The following is an 18,351-nucleotide window of genomic DNA, read 5'->3' on the forward strand; positions in this document are numbered from 1 at the left end:
TAAGGGGTGATATGATAGCCCTGTTTAAATATTTGAAGGAGTGTCAAGTTGAGGTTGGAGCGAGCTTGTTTTCAGCTGCTCCAGAGACTAGGATCCAGAGCAATGGATGCAAGCTCCAGGAAAAGAGATTCCAGCTCAACATTAGGAGGAAGGTCCTGACAGTAAGGGCTGTTCGACAGTGGAATAAACTCCTTCCTCGGAGTGTAGTGGAGTCTCCCTCCTTGGAGGTCTTCAAATGGAGGCTGGTTGGCCATCTGTCAGAGATGCTTTGATTGAGATTTCCTGCATGGCAGAATGGGGCTGGACTGGATGGCCCTTGTGGTGGCTTCTAACTCTATGATTCTGTGATATATGCAAAGGGATCTTGCAGCATCTTCGAGACTAATAATTGTGTGAAAGAAGTTGTAGCATGAGCTTTCACAGGCCTAGTCTACTTCTTCAGATGCAGGGCTGGCTGCTGAAGTAGACCAAGCCTAGGAAAGCTTACGCTACCATTTCTTTCACAAAGGTGCTGCAAGATTCCTTTGCATCCCCAATCCCCTACTTTGTCCTTTTGGGTTCTGTTCCTATCTTCCAATGTGTTAGCCCCCCCCCCCCCCAAGTTTTGTATCATCTGCAAATCTGATCAGGATTTCCCTCCGCTCCCATCATCTGAGGCTGCAGAAATAATCCAGGTTGACACTGCTTTAACGGCTGTGGCTCAATGCTATGGAATGTAGGATTTGTAGTTTGGTGAGATATTTAGCCTTCTCAGAGCACTCTGGGGCCACAGCAAACTACGAATCTCAGGATTCCATGGGATGGAGCCACTGCAGTTAAAATGATCTCGAACTGGATTATTTTTGCAGTGTGGAAGCAACCTAAATTCTGTGGTAGAATTCATAGATATAGCAGTGTTAGTCTGTAGAATCAGTATGTAGAGAGACCTTGTAGCACCCTTGAGGCTAACTAGAGAAAGAAGTTGGCAGCATTAGACTTTGGTCTACTTCCTTCATGCATCTGCGGGAATAGATTTATATCTACGAAAGCTCTTTCTCTCCTTAGCCTGAAAGGTGCCACAGGACTTCTCTACCGACTGAGGGGAATGAATCTGCCCTGACAGATTTGGTGAGGTGCTTTGCTGCTTAGCGCATGCGTGAGGCATAGCTTTCTAAGTTCGACTGTGCTTTGATTCTCTCTTGAGAGACTCTTCCAATAACCTTCTCAGTCTGAAATGGAGGGAGGGTAATAGGGCGGGTCTTATTCAAACGCCGCAGAAAAACCGTTAGCCCCGCCCCTTGGCGGCGGCCAACAGCCGCAGAGCCCTCGCTTGGCCCCGCCCCCTCCAGCGACCGTTAACGGCTGCTTCCTCTGGGGCCGCCGCCCTCCCCTTTGTAACGTTTACTTACGAAATGAAGCCGAGGGCGCTGCTGATTGGCTGGAGCCGGGCGGCTTCTCTGCCGCGCATGCGCAGAAGGGGAGAGGCTCCGGGAAGCTTCCGTTTCCTTTCTTCGCGGGCTCTGATTGGACGAGAAGGAAGACGCCGCAGAAGGGGCTCACAGCAACGGCAGCAAGACGGTTGGGGCTGGCTGGAGGCAGGCGAGGAGCCGGAGGGGAAGGTAAAGGCGCTTCTCTGAGAATAACAGAATGGCCAGATAAGGAAACGGAGGCTGCAGCATCCACACTGGAGAAATAGCCCGGTTTGGCCCCGCCTCAAGGCTGTGGAATTCTGGAGTTGGAGTTGACTTGGCTCCGTCCCTCCAGTGCTCTGCCATTATAGGAGCAATGCTAACAATGGACCCAGGCGGCTCACAAGAGTGGAAACACGTGCGTAAAAGAAGTGGCAGGAGCCCCTTCCCTTGAACGAAGGGCAGGGCAAAGCCAGGGCCAATGAAGACGCATGGCATTCGGGCAGGGACCGAGCCATCCTAGCAGTGCCCTCCGTTCCTTCTCTCCCTCTGGCAAATGGACGGCCTCAGACTGACCCTCTTAGCCTCCAGGGACCCATGGGATCCTGGGCACTCTTCTCCAGCACAGCGTCTCCAGTCAGTCTTCCCACCCGCTTTCTTGACTGCCATGGGAGGACCTCACTTCAGTCTTCAATGATCATATTTACTTATAGCAATGGTTAATTAGACCTTTCCCTGCCCTCAGGCCTGCAACCTAAAGAGACAAGACAGCAGAGGAGAAGGGAAGGTCCAGCAGGTCTTCTCCCTCGGAGGCCTGGACCAGGGCAGGTGGACCGCAGGGAGCAGCTCAGTTCTGTCTTTAGGACCTTGTCTAGCTCTTTCAATCCAGTCTGGCGTCAAAGGCTTCCATGGCCGGCATCCATAGTTTTTTGGTGGGGTTTTGGGGCTCTGTGGCCATGTTCTAGAAGAGTGGCGTTTCGCAAGCATCTGTGGATGGCATCTTCACTCTTCCAGAGCCCCAAAACCCCACCAAAAATGCTGATTATAATCAGTCTTAGAAAACAAAGTGTGTTCATATGAAAAATAGAAAGTGCTAGATTTTTCCACTCAATATTTTCTGCCTATATCTATCTATCTATCTATCTATCTATCTATAAAAGATGCTTTCATTGTTTGTGTCTGTGAACTGCCCTCAGTTTGACCGCAGCCCATGCTGACCTTGTGGATGAGAGGCCTCTTTGGCTGCTCTGCGGAGGCCTTTGCGAGTTCAGGCCCATGGCCTCCTTAGTAGAGTCCATGCATCTAGCCCGGGGTCTTCCTCTCTTTCTACATCCCTTCACCTTTCCTAGCACTGTTGTCTTCCAGTGGGTCATGCTTTCTCATGTGGCCAAAGTACAACAGCCTCAACGTTTTCACCCTGGCTTCCAGGAAGACTTCTGGCTTGATCTGCTCTGGTGCCCATTTGTTTGTTTATTGAGCTGTCCAGGGAAACCTTAGCACTCTTCTCCAGCCCCACATCGTGAATGAATGAATGTCTTTCCCTCTTTATCTGCCTTCTTCACTTTCCGGCTCTGTATCCTTACATGGGGATGGAGAGCACAGTGGGCCAGTCTATTGATTCTGTTGCTGAATGGTAAAATAGAGAAACGTCCGCAGTACCTGAGACCAGTAACTGAGCTCTGTCCTCAGAAAGCATAAGACAAGGGATTGTTCGTAGGCTAGTTCTTATTAGGGTCCAGTGTAAGTCATTTTTGTGACAGCCCCCCCCCCCCCCCAATAAATGTCCCTTCTGGAAACAGTTATTTTATGATTCCCCAGCTGTTTGTGTATTTCATTCCCGCTTCACATGTTGGGGGTGACCTGGTGAATACCTGCCTGGTGAAATGGGGATTTATATGAACAAAGACAAGCTTGGTTCAGGCTCTTAAATCCCTCTAATTTGTGGGTGTAGATCAAAGACAAGCTCAGTTCAAGCTCATAAATCCCTTTAATTTGAGGGTGTTTGTCAAGGGCCTGCGTTAATGAAGTTTTGCAAAACTCCTTTGGGTTTGTTTGGAATTTTAAACATTTTTAAGTGACAGAAAGACTGAAAAAGCATTTCACCTTCTGAGGACTTTGTTAGGATATGATGCCATGTTTCTTGACGTTTTTGTTCATGTGCCTTTAAGTCATTTCTGACCCTAAAGCAAGCCTATCACAGGGTTTTCTTGGTAAGGTGTGTTCATTGAGGGTAATGCCAGTGCCTCCCTCTGAAGCTGAGAGTTTGTGACTTGCCTAAAAGCACCCAATGGGTTTCCATGGCTGAGGAGGTATTTGAACCTAGTCTCTAGTCATAGGCCAATGCTCAAATCACTACACCATGCTGGCTGACATACAGTGCTTTATTTCTTGTTAGACAAAGCTGAGCTTTTGGATATTTGGCATATGTGAGGTGTTCAAAATACTGTAAACTTCAGTTAAACACGCCTGATAGACTTTTTAACACTGTTCTACTCACTTCTTTGTAAACTGGACTACCTTCTTAACATCTTTACTCCTGCCTTTGTCCCTCAAACTGAACTTGTCTTCTCATCCCACAAGTTTTGCATTTCTGTGGCTATTCAAACAGTCTAATTATAAATGTCCTTCCTGGGCATCAGTTCACTTCATGCACCTGAGGAAGCAGACCAACTCTACGAAAGATTAGAAGGCTTATTCTACAACTTCCTTCCCACAGTTAGTCTGAAAGGTCCTACAAGATCCCTTTGCATAGCTTCTTAATAAGTATGCAAAGGGGGAATTTTCATTCTTAGATTATTAGAACTCAGTTGATTGTACTGTAAAAATTCTGTCTTCATCTGTGACCATTTTCCTGCGTGGCAATGCCACAGTTTGTGAAAGATAGTTCTCAGAAGAGTAACTCCAGTTTATGTTGTGTGATTCCCAGCACATGCAGCATATATCCTATAATGTTTTTAAGAAGCTTCAACAGTGTTCAGCGTATATATCATGTGGATAAAGGTCTTTTGTCAGTTTTTGGCCAGTAAACCTGATGAGGTGGAATCCTTTCCTTCTAATCAATAAAATGCCAAAGATTAAGTATTGGAGGTAAAAAGTTAAATTTGGTCCAAAACAAAACTGCAGAAATTAATATTGTTTAAAATCGTTCTAGGTTTCTTTGGGGGATATAGGGAGTGGTATCCAAATAACAGACTAAATCAAAGTCAGCAATGTTAAACCAGAAGGGATGGAGTTGGGAATGTATTTTGTAAAGTATATATCTGTGATTATTATAAGAAATGTTACGTTTGTTGACTCCAGTTTGAAACCACTTTAACTGCCCTGGTTCAGTGCTAGGGAATTATGGGAATTGTAGTTTTGTGAGACATTTACCATTCTCTGTCGGAGAGCTCTGCTACAATAAACTACAGTTCCCAGGATTCTCTAGCACTAAGCAAAGGCAGTTAAAGCTGTTTCAAACTGGATTATTTCTGGAGTGTGTTTTGGACCTCTGAATACCAATTCTTGTGCCTATTACCAAACAGACTCAGCTCACTGTAAATAAATCTTAGATAAAAGATTCTGGATTATTAGTGTAGCTCAGAAACCAGGCTCAGTTTCTCAGCTCTATTTACTCTGAAGACTCAGAATGGAAAATATTTTGTCAGACTTAATATTTCTTCCAAATAACCAGATCTTTTTGTCCCTAGAATATTGCGTTTTCCTGGGCTGATCATACTAATTTACTGCATTTTCATGGTGAGTGCTGGAAATTATAAACACCTTCTTATTTGTTATAATGTAGTATCTAAAGCCTTTGGATGAAAACGTTAAGCTAAAGTTTAATTTTTATTTACTGTTTCTGTTTTATTTATAATTTAAATGCATTTTGTTCTATTTGTGTCACCATGCGACCTGGAAGCTCAAGTTAGTGGTTATATTCATATGTCACTGTAATATGGTTTGCACTTAAATATGGCCCATTGCTTAAGCCACAGACAGTGCAGCAGACAAACCAACAATGACATGTCTTCCTAATTTCTGGTTTTGTTTCTGCCCTACCTCTTTTATCAGCCCCTGCTTCAGGGTATGCAACTTGGGAAACAAACCATGTTTATAAGCTAAGATTGTATGACAAGCCATGATTTAAATGAACAAGAGATCATAAAGCAACAACAAACCATGGTATCAGATTGTGGCTTGTGGCTGTTCAACAAAGTGCGGCTTCTTCCCACTTCACAAAAATCCAGACTTTAACACACCACATAATATGAAGTCGAAGGCTTTCATGGCTGGCATCCATAGCTTTTTGTGGGGTTTTCAGGCTATGTGGCCATATTGTAGAAGAGTTTATTATTCCTGATGTTTCACCAGCATCTCTGGCTGGCATCTTCAGAGAATGCTGTCCTGGAAGCATCCTCTCTTCCAGGACAGCATTCTCTGAAGATGCCAGCCAGAGATGCTGGTGAAACATCGGGAATAATAAACTCTTCTACAATATGGCCACATAGCCTGAAAACCCCACAAAAACACACACAATTGTTTATGATAAACTGCAATATCCCATGTGACCTAAAAAAAAAAAACTCCTCTGGAGGGCTAACAAATCCTTTGGAGCAGGTTTTTGGGAACCTGGAGATTAGCAGTGGGTTATTGAGGGGGTAATTCTGCTGCCATTGCTCTTAAGTGTTGGCTGTTGTAAGCAATATACTATGAATAACAAGTCATTGTTTTAAGTTTCAAATAATTTTGAGTTCTTTTGCAGAAAAGTGATCTAGAAATGGTTCTGAAGTTTAAAAAGTGCTGAAATGTTAACAAAATACTTTGGTTTGAAGGCACAATATTTAATCATTGAACATGTCAAAGTAAAAATATTTGTCAAGCGTCAATGCTTATTTAATGCTTGTCCATACAGTAACAAGGGACAGCATAGTGTTCGACCAAGTATATTTGAAAACCTGTTTCAGAAATGTAGATTTTGCAGGAATAAAAGTAGAGCCTTTTGAAGAATGTACAAAATGAAAAATTCAAAATGTTCTTAAAGGGTTTGGTTTCTGTAATTTCTGAAATTAATTTGGTTGAACTGAAATAGTTAGCAGTCTAATTATCTGACACTTCATAATAGAGCGAGCCACTGGTATCCGATGGGTTTTGTTCTAGGACTCCCCCGCCATGGATACCACAATCTGTGGGTACTAAAGTCGCCTTGCATACAGTGGTGTAGTAAAATGGTGTCCCTTATATAAAATGGCAAAATCAAGGGAGTTTAATTTTAACATTTTCAAGCCATGAATGGTTGGATCCATGAAAATGGATTCAGCCAACTGGAATATAAAAAAATCTGAATGTTACATTATTCTTTGTCCAAGATTTCTATACGAACATTATGCACATGGTACTAAAATTTTGCCATGGGAAATACTGTTGTTACTACCTTCCCTTCCAAGTTTACAGACATATTTTGATCTGTTTTAGTCTGCATTTGTTAAAGTTGGGAAACGGATCAATATATTTGACGCATAAGACAATAGAGCTCGAAGTATGCATAAACTGCTATTTTATGCACACTTGCTGAGGAATAAACCCCATGGAACATTATCAGAATTACTTGTACTAGGACTTGGTGGAAAATAAGGTAGTATTTGCTCTTAATAGCCTTCACTGTACATATCTTTGAAAGATACTATTATATTTCAATAGTTTTCAACTATTTTAAAGTTCTCTATCACATTTTCCTTTTTTGATGTTTGTGAATCTCCTCTTCCTTCTCCTGTAATCACTTCCCACATGCTCTGTGCTTTCCCTTCCAAGGCAGCAAAATTTATTAATATTTTAATTATGTTTCTTTATATTTAGGAAGTACATCACTTTGAAGAGGAACTAAGATGTTCCATTTGTTATAGTATATTTGATGACCCCCGCATTCTGCCATGTTCTCATACATTTTGTCGAAATTGTTTGGATAGTGTTCTTCACATGTCCAGCAATTTTTCCATATGGAGACCCTTAAGGCTTCCACTGAAGTGTCCCAACTGTAGAAGTATTGTTGAAATTCCTCCATCTGGTACAGACTCTTTGCCTGTAAACTTTGCATTAAAAGCTATAATTGAAAAGTATCAGCAAGAGGACCATACAGCTATGGCTACTTGCAGTGAGCATTATAGACAGCCATTAAATGTTTACTGTCTTCTAGACAGAAAGTTAGTGTGTGGCCACTGTCTTACAATAGGAAAACATCATGGCCATCCTATTGATGATCTTCAAAGTGCCTACATGAAGGAAAAAGAAACACCTGGCAAACTACTTGAAGAACTGACTGATAAACACTGGAGTGAAGTATGTTCACTAATGGAAAACCTGGAGGAACAGAAAGCTCAGTGTGAGAGCATTGTGCAACAGGATAAAAAAACTGTGTTGCAGTATTTTAAGAGACTTGATGATTCACTTGATCATACAAAACAAGCTTTGCTTGCAGCTTTGGATGAAGTGAACATGCAGATAATGGCAGAATATGAACCTCTCATTGACAAGATGAAAGCAATACGAGAAGAACAACTTGAGCTTATGTCACTGAATACAGTTATTCAGAACGAAGAGTCATCACCCCTTCATTTTCTAGACAAGGTTGAGGATATGCGAAAGCGAGTTAAAGCACTGAAGAAAAAACCTTTACCAGATATTAACCATGTTGAAATCTGTCCTCGAATGGAAGAAGTGTTGAAAGCTGTGTGCACCAAAACATGTGTGATCAACAAAATTCTCATTCCCAAAATAAAGCTGATTTCAAAAGGAAAAGCATTCAGCCATGCAAAAGAGAAAAGACCATCTAAAGAATGGTTGTGGCCCTTACTACCTTTGGGAGTTATACTGATTTCTTTGCTAGTGGCTATTACCTTCTTTGGACAACATTTATTATCATTTATAAATAAAGTAGCCTCTCCATATGTTCTAGGTGCCTTTCAAACAGTTTATCAAGACACAAGTAAGAGGTTGCAGGTAGCGATAGAAGCTTTGTGTCATACCTCTAATCTTTTTCTTGAGTATCTGTGTAGCATTTCCTCTTCCATGTGAATATTTCAAGTATCAACTTTTACTGTGTTTTGCGTTACTGGAATTTTTAATGGATTAGCCTGATGCTGATCTTAATATGGAGTCTATTGACAACTGGCTCAAACTGACATTTTCATAGAGAGCCCTGTAAGTCAGTTTTACTAAATTACCTTAGCATTGGAAACATATATATGATCAAGTGTTTAGTGTCAAGATCAATCTTGGTTAAAAAAGAAAATGAAAATAGTTCCTTTGAATTTTTAGTCCAGAATGTGTGCGCAGGCTACCTCCAGCAAATATGACTATAAACAGCTAAGATCAAGGAGGGGCAAACTGTAGCCCTACAGATTATTCTTAGAAAGTAACTCACATAATTCATCATAGGTTAAGATGGTTAGGGCTTAATGAATTGTAATCTGACAATATCTAAAGGTGCCATTTGCCTACCATTTGAATTAAGGGGGTTTTGTAGGCAGATTGGGAGTCAGCTTCACTTGAAATCGGTTGTTGTTAAATCTTGTGCTGCCTTCTTTGTCCTTTTTAAATTATTTCATGATATTTTTATAAGCACAATTTCTTGCTGTGTATTTCATTTAAAAAAGTTGAAATTAGTAAAATATTTTTATGTAGACAGACCTAAGCTTCCTATAACCTTTTAAGAAAGTTCTTCCTATTGGTGTTTAATGTTGGACATCAAAGGTTCGTTTTTCCAGAACAAAGCTTTTAACTCTTACTTATTATGAAAAACGTTCATCAGGGAATGCTGGCTGAAATATTTAGAAGGTGCATGGGGTCTTTGACTTCATGACCCTTATCACACCATTATTCATTTGTATCTTTATGTATTTTGGTAACAATGACAAGTGCATATACAAAATGTTTATGCTTTGGCCTTTAAATCAGAATATTTATTTTGCTGGTGTAAGATTTGAGTGGACCAGTCTGTTTCGTGGGCTTTTTAAATATTCACTGTAGATAGATGTAGACCAGGTAATTTAGACAAGGTGTTTTTGTGAATTGCACAATTTAGTGCAAATCTCCTGGGGCTTCATGTTTTATTGCTCAGCAAAGATTTAACTCAGTCACTTTTAACAATACCACTTGAATACTTTGCCTTACAGATATATTAGAGGTGTGTCCTGATGTTGTACATGCAGCTCACTAACTGCACCTCATTTTCCCTTCTAATGTATCCATATGTATGAGTGAAAATCTTCCAGGTGGTTGCCAAGGTGTGTTAAGTTAGCTAAGTAGGTGTACACCTGTTAGCACACAGAAATAGGAAGAATGGTTAGTTAGCAAGTTCTGCATGAAAAGTACAGATCTGACAGTGAATTAATATAGCTGTAATCTTTGCTCAAGATTTTAGTTGGTTTAATAAGCTTTGTTAACACCAGCCTGATGACAGATTTCAATGTAGGAGGCACTTGATTCTTTTCAAATCTTACCACAGATCATTTTTTGTAGTTGTATGTGAGGAAACACTATTAAATGATTGCCAAGAGGAGCAAGCAGGTTCTGTGGGATTTCGATGCACTCATTTTTATTATTATTCTCTATGCCAGTGCTTTTGTGACAAGTCTGTCATCCACATTCCAGAGTCTTAGCCTTTATTTGTCTAGTGTACTCATCTTCATGCTTTTCAAACATATTACTTCTAAAGAAGCTATTTTTCCAGGTTTCAGGAATACGGAATTTGTACCTTTCTATGTACTATTTTTATTTCCATGAACAATTTACAATTATTTGTACAACAACTTTTAAATATATTTTAAATAAAAGCAGCAACAACAAAAATAGTAGTTTGTCATGGGAGAGCGCTGTATAAAGCAGGATTGGGCAACTTGTGGAATGTGCTGACTACCCATCAGCCCTTGATGTAGTGAGCTGTTGGGAGTTGTACTTCAGTATCTAGAGTGACAACTGCTGAAGTTTACATTGGGACTTGTTCTTATTTCAACTTGATGTAGAGCTGGAATACAAGCATGCTTCTGATAACAAAGCCTCTGGCTCCTTTTGCAAAGTCTTTTTACACCCACTCACTCATCCTTGGTATTGTCCTTTGTTGCGGCCCATTTTTAGCAGCATTGGCACTGGGTGACATCCAGGTGTAGCCTGTTAAAATTTTCCTGGACTTTGAGAATCTCCCAGTTGCCACATGGCCAGAAGGAGGTGGCAGCCTGCAAGAAATGCCCCTCCATGCCATTTGAACAGAGAACAAAAACAGCAATTTTTTCTCCTGTAAGGTTTTTAACACCTTGCATGATGAAGAAGCTAGCGGAGCTTCAAAAGCTTGCAACATGTATATTGTGCATTTTCGTTAGTGCAATAAAGTTATCATTGGTGGATTTTTGATGTTACTGGTACTGGGAGAAACAGACTTTCAGTGTTGGGCTGCAGCAGTGTGTGTGCAATAAATAATGCATTCATATTCTGAGAAAAGGTGCTGCTGTGGGTGATCCTAGTGTAGCTGTCTATGCCTAGCTATAATAGACAAGGTGAACAGCTGCTGCCTCCACAACCCATAACTGGATATGCTTGATCAGCAAAAAAAATAGCAAAGAGGGGAAAGGAGATAATCTTTCCTCATCAGCATGTTAGAAAAGTAGAGATGAACAGGCTGCTTTTACATATAACTAGTTACCTCTACTGGTCATCTGTGAACTCACACAAATGGGTTATCTGCACTTGTGAAGTACATTATTCAGAACTTTCTAGCACAAGGAAATTGCTATTTTCCCCTTGTTGGTGTATGTGACCAGCATGATTCCTTCTCAAACCCCTGGTTCCCTGGATGTCAAAGCAGCAAAGGACAGGAAACAAAGGGGAGGATGAGGGGGGTTGTGTGAGTTCACATATGGCCACTCAAAGAGCCACAGTTATAGGTAAGCAACCTGTTCTTTGTTCTGACTCAGACAAATAAGTGACTGCCAAAATACTCACAGGAGAGGGGTGTCATGATGTAGGAAAAAAGGCAGAGCACTCTCAAATGCAGCAGTCTCCCAGGATCTTCCATCTAGTCTGCAATGTGTTCTGAAGGTGGAAGGCTAGGACCAGGTGGCCACCATGCACATGATATGCAGTGGAACACCCTCTAGTAAAAATGGCTGGCCCAGCCAGACCTCTGGAGGGATGATTGCATACCTGAAGAGGAAGCTTCCTCCCAGAGAAAGAATAGGCTAATTGATAGTGGTGGCAATCCACTTGGAGAAGTACTGTATAGAAGTCGGTAGGCCTTTCATGTTGGGTGAGTAGCAAAGAATGTCTTTGACTTCTGGAATAAGGGTGTGCAATCCACATAAAATTCAGATACACATCAAACATCTAGGGAAGGGAAGGAGCGTTTCAAGTCAGAATCAGGGTTTTCCATTGGGGCAGGTAGCTCAATGTTCTGGTTGAGAGGGAAGGCAGAAACCACCTTAAGCAGGAAAGATATATTGGACCAGAGGACCACCTTGTCCTTGTGGAAGCAGAGATAAAGGGAGGGCCAACTTTGAAGGCATAGTTCCCCTGCTATCCTGGCTGAAGTTATGGCTACAAAAATGGCTATCTTCCAAGTAAACAGTCTGAAGTCACATAAGACCATTGGTTCAAAGAGCTTCCTTGACAACTGGGAAGAACCAGTTCCAGACTAGTCAAAATTAGGACAGCTCTGGGGGGGGATGGAGGTTTTTGTATCCTCTTAAGAATTTCTTAACTCAAGGAATGTAAAAAACAGGAAATTTCCCAGTGTTTTCCTGATTCCACAAAATTGCTGACAAATAGCATCTGATTGATGAGAGAGAAAGTCCCTTGTTTGGCAAGGATATAAGGAACTCCAAAACCTGGGTAATCTGTCCAAGTGCTGGAGAGATGCCACAAAGCGATAAGGAAGCAAGGCATTTCCTCTTTATGTAAGAATACAAGTGCTCAGTGGCAGGCCTATGCGTGACTGCAAAAAACATTTGTCTCCTATGCTGCAAGAAAATGGTATGTCCTCCAAATGTTAGCTCTCTGTCCCCCAAAAGTACTGTTTCCACTTCCTAATGCTTGACAGACCTTGGTCCCTCTATATTCCAGTAGTGCATCTCATAATAGAAAGAAGCTGCTTCCTCAGGCAAGACCAAGATCAGCCACTCTTCCTCAATCTGCCTGCCATAGCTCTAGGTCAGTTAGGAAAAATCAGGTTAAACTAATCATGTTGTTAGTAAGGATTGAGGATATAAAAAGGCAGGAAAACTGGAGAGTCCATCAAACCTCTTCAGTATTATCTTGCTTTTTGGCAACCATATGCTAGTTAGTACTAGATGCTATTTCATAGCAGAAGAGTCGTGAGCCAAAGAATCATGGGTGAAGTGTCCCTCCCAAATGGCAGAAACCCTACAATTGAGAATAGTCATCTTACCTCTCCTTCACATTGCTGGCTTGTTGTGAGGCAAAGCAGAATACAATAGCATATTCAAATAATGTTAAGGATAAGTCACAGTGTCTGGGCAAATACTTTACCCTCATCCCTAGCTTGAAAACATGATGGTAAAGAAAGGTTATCAACATATTACCACCCACTAGTCTTGTTTCTTTGGCAGCTGCTGTTTTCTCTCTCTGTTTTGAAGGCGAATCCAAGTATGGAAGCTGTGCAGAGAGAGGAAGGCTTTTGACGGATACTTTTGTGGGGTCAGGGCATAACCTGTAAATATGGTTTTGCTTACTGAAATGGTCAGAAATTATTCACGGTTCCCAGTTAAAACAATGAATCCTCCCCACAAGAAATATAAACATAAAATATAAATGCTGAAATATAAACATTGATGCAAACTCATACAAGCCACATCAGGAACCTGACACTTGCTGGAACAGGGGAATCTGCCTTATACACAATCAAACCATTAATATTGTGTCTATAACAATTGGCAATAGCTTTCCCGGGTTTCAAATAGGAGTCTTTTCCAGCTCCTAAAGATCACAGGAATCAAACCTAGAATATGTGCCCTACCACTGAGCTACCAGAATTGAAGCAAAGATTATATAATCCTAGTGTCATAACTGCTGGAAGCCCTCTGAAAAGGCTGCCTCATTCCAGAACCACTGGAGAACAGAGGAAGTCCCAGGTGCAGCATACCAACCTTACCACTATTAAAGACTGGAGTTTATTCTGCAGCTGTATGCCTGTATTACAGATTTTATGTACAACTTCCGTGTATTGAAACAAGACTCTCTCCCACTGTTCAGGTGCATCAATTTTTCCTAGAAATTCACTTATCTACAAGAAAAACTCCTGCAGTTTTTCAAAGAAACTATACACCAACTTATTCATTATAATTTTATTTGAACACACAAATAAAATCAGTATAAAATGTTTGGTTTTTGTTTTTTAAAAAATCTATCATTCTTAGTATCAAAAAAGTATACTAATCTACTGAAAATCAGTTCTGATGGGTAAACAGTAATTTCAGAGCTGAAGACCTTAAATGTTAGACCTTAGAGAAAAACATGCTCAGAAAAATACTAAATTTAAAATTACTTACAATAAATGGATATTATGTTAAATATTGGGAAGTGTTCACTAGAAACCGCTTGTTAAAATGAAAGCAAGTTCCACATTCAGGAGCACCCTATAGAATCAACTTCTGTGAGTCCTTTTGATGCAATCACTTTGGGATTTGTTGCAACACTTTTTGTTGTATTGTATGTCTTGTAAATACCAATTAATCTATCTGCAATTTCAAACATGTTGTTTCGCAGCGAAATGATAATGAATTGTGCATTTTTGGTTTGCTCCTGGAAATTAAAATATAATCAGAATTAGTATTTGTGATAGTACATTTTGAAAGTTTTAAGCAAAAACGTAGTGTAACAATTATCCAAATGAGTGTGTCTTTCTTGGTTATTGTTTCTGAATCTTTGTTAATTACTAACAAATGTGCCAGTAAGCATTAGGTCTCATGCTTCCTTTTCACTAGTTTAGAGATGGGCAGAACTAAGGCGTGTTACAGACGCGCCTAAAAGTACGTGCTCAGCACGTACTAGGGTTAGACAGGGGCGTCCCTTCCGGGCGCCCCCAACCCTAGTACGTGCTCAGCACGTACAAAATGGCGGTGCCCGTTCTACATGGGGGCCGCCATGACGTCACCACTGCTCCGCGGTTGTGGCGCGGTTGTGATGTAGTGGGGCCACGCGAGGGCTCCTAGAGTGCCCTTTCTGCAGCCCCGGAAGGAGCTCCGCTTCAGAGCTCCTTCCAGCTTTGCGTCGCTGGGTGCAGCCTTTACATGGCTGCGCCAGCGACGCAAAGGAGAAAGGGGCCAAGCAGCCCCTTTCTCCTCCTCCCTGTCGCCATCGGGTGTCCTTGGGGCATGAAGCCCCAAGGACACCCCTTTCCAGGCCGCGGGTAAGCGGCCTTTTGCAGCTTCCCCGCGGCCTGGAAAGCGGTGGATCGGGGCCTCAGAGGGGCAGTCTGTAACGCACCTAAGATTCCTACAGGGAAGGAAGGAAAAGATTTCCTGTATATTCTAACCCAGAAATGAAAACACCCGTGCCTAGAACATAAAGCCAAAATAAAGCTGGTGAATATTTAATACCTGGGACACAGTCTTCATGTAAACCAGTCTCCTGTTAGACTGCAATTAAAAGCCAATAAAGTATTCCCAGGTATTAAATATATGGGAAACATGACTTGCAATGATTTCTTTAGCAAGCTTATTTTCACAGCAGTTACTACAACAATGGATCAACATGTTTATTGCTAAAATCATTATTGTTAATATCTTGTACAATCATAAATTGCACATTGGTCAGTTACCAATGCAGCCACTGCATTTGAAGAATTTATTTCCATGAGCACAAGAGTGAAAGGGCAATCTTTTGTCCTATTACAGCCCCCACAAGCAATGCAACTGAGAGTTGTGGTCCCTGGATCACTGCCATAAACCATTGGTTGCTGGTCCTCAGATAGGTTCCAGAAACTAGACAGTTGCAGCCAATGAGCACAAATATGGTAGCAGTCCTTGGCATATTAGAAAAAACAACACCATCAGTTGTTTGAGAAACACTGCTCTAGAGCAAATGTTTGATGCCAGACCAGGTTTCAAAGAAATGAGCTGAAGATTTCAACACTAGCACGATACTGGATGGCAACCTATTCAGTATTTACAAGATCATAAGCCAATCTACTCACTTTATTTATTTATATTTATGGTTGTACTTGGTAGCCACTGGGGTTTGGTTCCAGGATCCCACATGGATACCAAAATCCATGGATGCTCAAGTACCATTAAATAGAATGACCCAGTAAAATGGTATCCCTTATATAAGATGGCTTATTGGAATATGTATGTATGTGTATGTAAAGCTATGGATGGTTGTATCTGTGCATAAGGAGGGCCAACTGTAAATGACCGAACATGACCCTAAAAATCTATGCCTTAAGCCATGCAGCACCCTACCCAAAGGTTTCCCAGGCACTGCAGATTGTGGCACTGGCAACGACTGCACTACTCCTGGATCATGGGGTTTACTGAGAGAAGCAGTTGTGGCAGGACTCCAAGGTGCAGCTATTGATTTCAATGCACGCTGTGACAGAGAATACTGCAGTCATCATTCCTTAACTTCCCAATGTGCAGTGCCTTGGAAATCCTTTGAATGGGGCACTGTCTGGGTTAAGAGGTAGGTTTTGGGCATAACATGAAGAGAAATAGCTACAATGCCACAGCTCCAGTAAATGCCAAACTAATCTGAATCCATTATAAGCTAATGGCAACACACTAATATATGCCTATGGCATAAAAAAGTACACATAGTTGGTATTCTCCAGCTTAGCAAGGTATAGCAGGAGGCAAACCCTGCTAAGGAACAGAACTGCATGATACTGAAGTACACAGAACAGTACTGGCACATGGACACTTCCCCAAAAGGGTGGCTGCTATCAACCCAACAAATCCTTTAAAATGAATTCTAAAAAAATAATTCTTTAACACATAACTAGATAGTTTGATATTAACAGATAGATGCAGATTTTTGGTGACTTGTACAATACTTACATATATATAAAATGCGACAATGGATACATTTTTAAAATCAAGAGCTGCATCAATTTCATCCATGAAATAAAGGGGAGTTGGCTTATAATGATGTAGAGCAAAAACCAAAGCCAGTGAGCTAAGTGTCTTCTCTCCACCTGACAAGTTGAATATCTTCTTCCAGCTTTTCTTTGGTGGCCTAACACTGAAAGAATGAATGTACCATTAAGTTTACTTCATTTTTTAAAGTTTCATTTGAGTGTCGCCCGACTTGACAAATGTTAGAATCATGTTACATAAATCATCCCAGTAATTCTGCAATACATATTCAGTGTATCACACTGGCACAGTCTTATGGCGGTTCTATTCCCATTTACAGTGATTCTCGAGAGTGGCTTTCAGCCCTATGACTATTACATTGGGAGTGCTTCAGGGTTCCATTTTATCCCTCACACCAAATATCTACATCTGTATGAAGCCTCTAGGAGAAGGTCATTAAGAGTTTTAGGATTAGCTGCTAATAGGCTGCTGCTGACACTCTCCTCTCTTCAATGGTGCCAGCTTGGGCTGTGCAGGTGTAGGATCAATGCCTGTTTTCTGTAAGGATCACAATGAGAGGTGAATAAATTGAAACTGAGGGCCCGAACAGACTGGCCAAAATAAAGCTGCCTTGGGTCACTTTGGAGGTGACCCAAATAGACAGGCCAAAAGAGACCCAAATAGACAGGCTTTGGGTCACTTTGGAGGTACAGTGGATCCTTGTTATACGCTGGGGTTTGGTTCCAAGATCCCCCGTGTATAACAAAATCCGTGTATGCTCAAGTCCCATTAAGTATAATGACATAGCAAAATGGTGTCCCTAATAAAAAATGGAACATCAAGGTAAATTTATACTTTTTTGGAACATTTTCAAACCGTGTATGCTTAAATCCGTGTATAAAAAATCCGTGTATAAGAAGGGCTGACTGTATGCTGTTTAAATGACACATGCATCTTAAGAGGCCAGAAGCTGCACCAAAGTTGCTCTCCAGTCCTTTGGACTGGAGTATGGCTTTGGCGCAGCTTCCGGCCTATTAGGATGCATGCATCATTTAAACAATATACCTCCAAAGTGACCTAAAGCAGCCTTATTTTGGCCTGTCTATTCGGGCCCTGAATCATGATTAGTACAGAGACTCTATGGGCTTGTGACTCTCAGAACTGGAAACTGGGTTGACAACCAGCCTTGGATGGGGTTGCACTCTGCTGAACAAACAAGATATATAGCTTGCATTTTTCCAAATTCATCTGTCACTAGAAGCTCAGTTGGACTTCATGGCTCAGGGTGCCCAGGGGCCAGCCTTGACTACTCTACTAGCTATGACCTTTTATTCACAGGGATAACTTTGCCATAATATCTCCTGTGGTGATCTTTTCCAGTTAGACTACTGCAATGCACTCCATGTAGCGTTGTCCCTGAAGGACACCCAGAAACTGAGGCTAATGCAAAATGGAGCAGCTAGACTAATAACTACAATATTGTACAGAAATTACATAGCACCACTCTGAAAGAAACCGTTTGGGCTGCCAACGTGTTCCTAGTCTAATATCAAGGTGCTAGCAATAACATAAAGATCTGAATACTTGGGACCTCCATACTTGAAGGAGTGCCTCTCCTTATCTATGCCTTCCTAAGGAATGAGGGAAGCTCCTTGTTTTCTACCAGCAGGAACAATGCAAGAATGTGGGGAAAGGCAGCTCTGTTGTGGCACCCTTAGAGTCTTGACTGATACTGATGTTGACTTCATATCAGTGCTATGTTAAACTATGGCTTTTTATTCAAGCCTTGGGCAGGGACAACAATTTTATTATCTTAGTAACATGTGCATGGTTTAAAATATGCTTTAATGTGTTATATAGTGTTTTTTTAGAGTGTTTTGATTTTAAACTGGTTAAACTGATTT

General features: G+C 41.3%; 2 protein-coding genes across 7 annotated transcripts in view; one reads left to right on the plus strand and one right to left on the minus strand.

The window, feature by feature from the left end:
- Nucleotides 1-1,483: 1,483 nt before the first annotated feature.
- On the plus strand, nucleotides 1,484-10,954 carry TRIM59 (tripartite motif containing 59). Of its 2 annotated transcripts, none has more exons than XM_089508938.1 (3): nucleotides 1,484-1,598; nucleotides 5,078-5,126; nucleotides 7,224-10,954. In XM_089508938.1, exons 2-3 carry the CDS (start codon nucleotides 5,124-5,126, stop codon nucleotides 8,436-8,438), a joined length of 1,218 nt encoding a protein of 405 aa, XP_089365064.1. In that variant the 5' UTR covers nucleotides 1,484-1,598; nucleotides 5,078-5,123; the 3' UTR covers nucleotides 8,439-10,954. The 2 variants fall into 2 exon arrangements, with proteins under 2 accessions (XP_089365064.1, XP_089365062.1); XM_089508936.1 differs by lacking the exon at nucleotides 1,484-1,598 and adding an exon at nucleotides 3,163-4,475.
- Nucleotides 10,955-13,724: 2,770 nt separating this feature from the next.
- Nucleotides 13,725-18,351, minus strand: part of LOC149318063 (structural maintenance of chromosomes protein 4-like) — a 62,518-nt gene continuing 57,891 nt past the window's right edge. For 2 of the 5 annotated variants that reach the window (XM_089508941.1, XM_089508940.1), the window contains exons 23-24: nucleotides 16,430-16,613; nucleotides 13,725-14,174 (exon numbers count right to left, since the gene is read on the minus strand). In XM_089508941.1, coding sequence (XP_089365067.1) covers nucleotides 13,998-14,174; nucleotides 16,430-16,613 — 361 coding nt within the window. In that variant the 3' untranslated portion in view covers nucleotides 13,725-13,997. The remainder of the gene's footprint in view (nucleotides 14,175-16,429; nucleotides 16,614-18,351) is intronic. The other 3 variants (XM_089508942.1, XM_089508943.1, XM_089508939.1) reach the window with 2 other exon arrangements.

Source organism: Sceloporus occidentalis, unplaced genomic scaffold (assembly GCF_023333645.1).
Source record: "Sceloporus occidentalis isolate IW3139 unplaced genomic scaffold, rSceOcc1.0.p SCAF_2, whole genome shotgun sequence".
Classification (NCBI taxonomy): Eukaryota; Metazoa; Chordata; class Lepidosauria; order Squamata; family Phrynosomatidae; genus Sceloporus; species Sceloporus occidentalis.